The sequence below is a fragment of the Ictidomys tridecemlineatus genome, chromosome 12 (assembly GCF_052094955.1).
Source record: "Ictidomys tridecemlineatus isolate mIctTri1 chromosome 12, mIctTri1.hap1, whole genome shotgun sequence".
Classification (NCBI taxonomy): Eukaryota; Metazoa; Chordata; class Mammalia; order Rodentia; family Sciuridae; genus Ictidomys; species Ictidomys tridecemlineatus.
The window spans coordinates 10,361,201-10,368,522 of NC_135488.1; the positions used below are offsets into that span (position 1 = coordinate 10,361,201).

Here is a 7,322-nt window from a genome sequence, read left to right on the forward strand (position 1 = left end):
AGACATTTTTCATGGGTGACACAACTGTACCCCTGTAAGTGTTACTGGCAGGAGGTTACTGGCTTTTCATTGACACCATTTTTAACAATTCTTATTTTTTTTCAAATATAACACAATCATTGATTTAAAAAGTGTGCAGGGTTGTGGTTTTCTTTTAAGAGAAAAAAGGGCAACTATGTTTCATCAGGAACTGGCTCAATGTTCTCAAAAACAGATGTCAGATATATGAAAGCAGAGCCACACATTGGTACAAAGACACACAGTGCTACCCCGGGTCTGCTACTAACTGCTATAGTATGTTTACGGGTGGGAAATGGTAGTATGCTTTTTTTCTCATATGTGCAAACTTTCTGGAGGATCAGGGGCTCAAAGTCATGGATGAACTCTCAGGGCTCTCAGGGTCATAGACAGGCCTCCTGATGTCTATTCAGTGTGAGCATTCACACCCACAATGATGTCTGAAGGGTGACAAAAATATATTTTTCATGCTCTTTATGCCCATAAAATCCTGAGTAAAATTTAACTAACCTCAAAGCAAAAGACATTGACATGCATGCTTGTCATCCAAGCAGCACAGGAGGCTGAGGCAATAGAACCACAAGTTCAAACCCAGCCTGAGTACTAAAAGTGAGGCCTTAATCAACTCAGTGAAATTGTGCCTATAAATAAATACAAACCAGGGCTGGGATGCGGCTTAGTGTTTGAGTGCCCCTGAATTAAATCTCCAGTATACCCCCAAAATAAAATAAATAAGACATTGACAAAGGAACATGCTGTCCATCTGAGTTTATGGGAAAAACATTGATGTGATCTTAGACTTCAGGCATAACATGGTTTTATTAATATGTCAGTTTGACACAAAAAAGGCCTTTACGTACAGAGATAGGTTTGGAAAAAAAATATGATTTGAATTTAATCAATTCAAACAGAGAAACTGATGAAAGGACAAGTGAACCTGGTGAGCTCCACAGAAGAGGGCCAAGGATACAACCATGCTGCCTGCCCACTTCCATGGGCTCCTGTGTAATGGCCAGTCGGGCAAGGGTTGGGGTTTCATGGAGTGAGCACTGCAGAGCTATCTCTGGACAATTGTAATTTTTCTTTCCAGTATGACATTTCTGGTGACCAATGAGGTATGATCTTACAACAAATGACTTTTACAGTCTATAGATTTGTGAGAAGTGTCTCAAGTATGAATGACCTATTTCTTGTTAACTCTGGAGCACACTTAAATCTTTGCCACATTCTTAACATTGACATGGCTCTTATCCAGTATGAATATTTGGTGAACAATAATACTTTTCCTAGTAAAATAGTTTTGCCACATTCTTTGCATTTGTATGGTTTCTCCCCAGAATGAATTCTCTGGTGTTGATAAATGTGTGATCTTTGATAAAGAGCTTTGCCATATTCTTTACAATAGTATGGCTTTTCCCCAGAATTAATTCTCTGGTGTCAAATAATGTATGATATTTGGTTAAAAACTTTGCCACATTCTTTTCATTTGTATGGCTTTTCTCCTATATGAAGTCTCTGGTGTTGACTAAGGAGTGACTTTCAATGAGAAGCTTTGCGACATTATTGATATTTGTATGGTGTCTCCCCAGTACGAATTCTCTGGTGTTGCATAAGGTATAATCTTTTATTAAAAGCTTTGCCACATTCTTTACATTTGTATGTTTTTTTCCAGTATGAATTTTCTGGCATCCAGTAAGATGCGATTTTTGAATAAAAGCTTTGCCACATTATTTACATTTGTATGGCTTTTCTCCAGTATGGATTCTCTGGTGTTCACTAAGGTGAGATTTTCGATTAAAAGCTTTGCCACATTCTTTACATTTGTATGGCATTTCTCCAGTATGGATTCTCTGGTGTTCACTAAGGTGAGATTTTGAATTTAAAGCTTTGCCACATTCTGTACATTTGTATGGCTTTTCTCCAGTATGGATTCTCTGGTGTTGAGTAAAGCTTAGTCTATAATTAAAAGCTTTGCCACATTCTGTACATTTGTATGGCTTTTCTCCAGTATGGATTCTCTGGTGTTGAGTAAGGCCTGATTTTAGATTAAAATCTTTGCCACATTCTGTACATTTGTATGGCTTTATTCCAGTATGAGTTCTCTGGTGTTGAGTAAAGCACGATTTTCGATTAAAAGCCTTGCCACACTCTTTACATTTGTATGGCATTTCTCCAGTATGGATTCTCTGGTGTTGAGTAAAGCACGATTTTCGATTAAAAGCCTTGCCACACTCTTTACATTTGTATGGCATTTCTCCAGTATGGATTCTCTGGTGTTCACTAAGGTGATATTTTGAATTATAAGCCTTGCCACATTCTTTACATTTGTATGGCTTTTCTCCAGTGTGAATTCTCTGGTGTTGAGTAAGGCTTACTCTATATTTAAAAGCTTTGCCACATTCTGTACATTTGTATGGCTTTTCTCCAGTATGAATTCTCTGGTGTTGAGTAAGGCTTACTCTATAATTAAAAGCTTTGCAACATTCTTTACATTTGTATGGCTTTTCTCCAGTATGAATTCTCTGGTGTTGAGTAAGGTGTGGTTTTTGATTAAAAGCTTTGCCACATTCTGTACATTTGTATGGCTTTTCTCCAGTATGAATTCTCTGGTGTAGAGTAAGGTACGATTTTCGATTAAAAGCCTTGCCACATTCTTTACATTTGTGTGGCATTTCTCCAGTATGAACTCTCTGGTGTTCAGTAAGTTCTGATTTTCGATTAAAAGCTTTGGCACATTCTGTACATTTGTATGGCTTTTCTCCAGTATAAATTTTCTGGTGTTCAGTAAGGTGTGATTTTTGATTAAAACATTTCCCGATTTGCTCTCCAGTATGATTACTGTAGTGTTTAAAGAGGTTTGAGCAACACTTAAAGACATTTTCACATTTCTTCAATTCGTAGGGTATATCTTCATTGTAAAGCCTATGGTTTTTAGTAATGGATGGAATTTGAGTAAAATATTTTTCACATTCTTTACTTATGGAGGATTTATCACTGCTCTGATAAACAATTGAGTGATCTTTAAATGCTTTTACATATTTTTTAAATTTGTAGGGCTTCCCACCAAAATTAATTCTCTGGAGTTCAGGAATTCTTGTAGTTGTATTAAAAATGCTTTCACATACCTTATATCTGTAATTTGTCTCTTGATTATGAAAGCTTGGATAAATAAATTTGGGGCATGGATTAAAAACTTTTTCACTTTTATCATTGTAAAGCTCTTTTAACTGATCACATGGGTGTTTTCTAGGATTTAAAATAGAGTGAAATTTTAATGACTTTCACAGAATTTACATTGTTTTACACAAAATCTAATATACATCTAATTACTTGGGGTAGAGATTGTCTACAGGTCCTGAACAGAAATATTTGTCAATATTTACAAAATGGTGCATTTCAAATTATTCCACTTACTAACTAAAGAATGAAATTGATTACATAGAAAATTTTGTATCATTTAAAGGAAGGGTATAATTACAAAATGCTGTGCAAATATATTTAAAAGCACACATGAGTCCTCAAATATGACTGCCATATGTGTTGTTGTCTCTTTCCAGCTTAGCCAATGCCCAATATCCCTACAGTTCCAACTTGCCTCAAACACACTATTGTTTTGTTTTAATTTGCGGGGAATCCTGCAGGCACTGGAACATAAACATGGCGCTTATGTGCCAGAGCATTTTCATTAAGCCAAAGACCAAACTGCATCTGAGCTAGAGTGCTCAATTTTCCAGCAAAAATATATATCACTGAGGATGTTGTTAAAATTCTTTCTATGTAACTAGCTCACTAAAATCAGTTAGAAAATACTTTGGATTTGTTGAAAACATATTCTTTGAGATGCACAGATGAGTAGTGCTATGGCCTGAGATTTAGTTCACTGGGGACATGTATAGGATCCAGGAAGTCTCTGGTTCTTATACTTGGCAAGTTTTTCTCATTCCACCCACAACCACAGAATGCATAGATATTTTGGGTATTCACTTGGAGTCTGGTCAAAATCCCTGTTGATATGAAAGATGAAGCAGCACATGTCAGATGGATCTACTGAAAGATATCTATGAACTCTGTATGAAATTTAAAAAAAAAAAGCATGGAATCTATTAGGAGAGAAAGACTGGTATCTGGGAACTCACAGTTGAAATCCAGCTAGTTTGAGACTATTCAATACATGTTATATACTACCTAGTTTTGTCTAAATTCAGCATGGCACTGGAGATGGTATCTTCCATTAGAGCCACATAGCCACAGCATCACAGAGGTGGGTGAGACTTGCCAGAATGCAAATCTACATGTCTAAAGAAAGAATTTTACTGTTGAAATTTTATTCCTACCTTTGATGTACACTCCCTTAAATAAAGAGTGGAAAAATTATCTAGTCATCTTTTTTTAGATCCTATGTGGTCTAGAGAATCTATAAGGTGCTTTACCTCTTTTATCATAAGTTATGGCCATGTGTCATACTCCTTTATTATTTATTTCAGATATTCATTTTTTTTTCAGGTGGCTCATCACTTTCCAAGAAGGAAGTGACTCAGGTGGAATGCTTGAGGTCCCATGACATGGAGTGATTATGATAACTTGTGAGTCATAAATAGTTAACTACACAAAGACTGCTTCAAGTTGAATTAAAATTATAAATTGAAAAAGCAATGGTACCATACTTACACCTTAAACATATTTAATTAATCAATAGTTCTTTTCAACAGAAATTCCTAGTGAGGCTTATTACGTCATTTCCATTTCTCCTTAATCTGAATATTTTTGTTGTCTCTAAGTAAAAATACTTAAATGATGAGACAATTTGTCTATATTGTGTAGAAAATCACCTTGTTATAACTTCATAAAACAGATTAGAATATTGCAATTTTGTATTAGTGATCTGTAGACTTTTATCTAATGTGCAATCACATAGACATTATTAAAAGTTAAAGCATAACTGATTAATAAGCATTTTATTACTGTTTAGATTTTTTTCACTAAAATGCCCATTTCTATTCTAGTTTTATTTCTGAAGCTTACAAATCTGGTTGAGTCTTTATTTTCCTGAAGGTATTTTAAAAATTCATCTTTATAATGGCATGTAAACATTGAATGTATTTGTAGGTTGATACATGTTTTTGCATTTGAAAATACTGTGCATTGTAGTGGTTTTATACAAAATATTTTAAAATCAAAATAATATACTTAAAAATTTGAACCAAACAAAAAGTGGCTGCCACAAGTTGAGGAGTCAGTCTTCTGAGATGTTTGTAATAATGTAACCTGATTAATTTGTAATTTTGTGTATAAATAATTTTCATTATTTTTTTCTCTTTATTAAAAATTTTCTGAACTTTCCTCTCTTTTAATTTATATTTCTTGTTCAAAATTAAGTATATAACTCTCTTGGTATCCATACCTGCTCTTTATCAAGTTTTGCAAACAACATTTTATTTCTTCTTCTTCTGAAAATTCTTGGTTTAGATTAGAGGTCATACCTGAAATAAATTAAAATAGCAAGTCATTCCACTTATAACACTATGGGGAATAAACTCTGAAAATATATAAAAACTTTTCAAGGTGGGGGAGGGGAATAGCCCAAGAGCAGGATAACTTAAAGCGATTATTACTCAAGAAATATATAGAATTTACTATAATATGCTGACAAAAGCTGAGAGAACTTTGAAAATCATCTTTAAAGAATTTGTAGCACCACAGATGAGGACAACATTCAAACTGACTGATATCACAATCACAGCCCTTTACTTCAACATATTTGAACTCCACCTGTGACTCAAATGTTGCAGAAAATAAATCTCTTATTTAGTTTTTTTTTTCTTTTTATCTTATTGGGAAATATTTTTTTTAGGATTAAACACAGTGATATTCTATCACTAAACTACATCCATAGACCTTTCAATGTTTATACTTTTTTTGAGACAGTTTATTACAACAATGCTAAAATTTATTTCAACCTGGCATTCCACTGCCGTAGATTCCCAATTATATGGAATTACATTTATATATCATTGCACATGACCTGTTTTTGTTTACATTGTAACTTCCAAATATTTTCCAAAATGCCTATGATGATTTAGTTTAACATATTTTAAATAGAAAAATCTCAATGAAAATAATAGCACACACAATAAAGGGTATAATCTACTCAAGCAAACCAAAAGTTGAGAGTTGAAAATTTGATGTTGTTAATTATCTAAGCAATGCCCAATAACCTCTTGAAAGATATTTATTAAACTAAATAAAAATGTAAAAAATTGAAAAGAAAATCAGAAAAATAGGAACAGAAAAAGTAGAAATTATATACTAGAAATATTCATTTAAAAATGTCTCAGGCTGGGGATACATTTTAGATGGTAGATAGCTTGACTCACATGAAAAAGGCTGGGCTTGATTCCCAGCCCTCCAACTCCTCCCCACACACAGTCTCATGAATTAAAAATTTGAGAAATAAAATATATCAAATGCTAAAATTAATTAAAAGATACAGGTAGTGTTGGACACAATCATGCATAACTTTAACCCCACCATCTTGGGAGGCTAAGAAAGGAGGATCAGGAGTTCAAAGACTCAGCAATGATGAGGCACTAAGCACCTCAGTGAGAACCTGTCTCTAAGTGAATTACACAATACTGATGGTGTTGTAACTCAATGGTTGAGTGCCTCTGAGTTGAATTCTAAACAAATAAATAAATAAATAGTTAATAAATTTATAATCAACTTTTAAAACTCTTCAAAAATAATTGACATCAAAAGATATAAAATGAGAAATTTTATTTACAAAGATATTCTTTTATGATTAACAGTTGATTTCTTTGCAGAAGACGTCCAGAAAGGAATTGGGATATACAAGTATGTATGTTGAAAGAAAATGAAAGTATGAACCTACAATACTTTATCTACCAATACCATTTTTTTGAACTTTATGAAAAATACATCTTTAAAGATATGAAAATATTCAAAAATAGCTTTACTTCTTCACCAGCTGTAAAAGAAATAATCAGTGGAATATTTGCAATAAAATATTCTGCACAACAGAAATCACATAAAATTTGAAAGCTCTTGTGGAAAAGAAAAATATATACAAATACATATTTTATTACACTTTCATTGTTGTATGTAAAACATTTCATTCTACTATAGAATGTGGAAAACTAAAGCATAAAAATTATCATAAATATTTGCTAATTAGTATAAATTAAAAAAGCAGGTGTGACATCAATAACAACTCATGGCAACACATGTAAAAAAACTGATTGTTTTAGAAAATTAATAAATTCAGATTAAAATGTAGTGCAAACTAA

At 33.0% G+C, this 7,322-nt stretch overlaps 1 protein-coding gene across 1 annotated transcript; it reads right to left on the minus strand.

Moving 5' to 3' along the window:
• Positions 1-1,299: 1,299 nt before the first annotated feature.
• Positions 1,300-4,797, minus strand: LOC144369013 (uncharacterized). Its single transcript, XM_078028072.1, has one exon. The coding sequence runs from the start codon at positions 2,688-2,690 to the stop codon at positions 1,746-1,748; it is 945 nt and encodes a 314-aa protein (XP_077884198.1). The 5' UTR covers positions 2,691-4,797; the 3' UTR covers positions 1,300-1,745.
• Between the last annotated feature and the right edge of the window lie 2,525 nt (positions 4,798-7,322).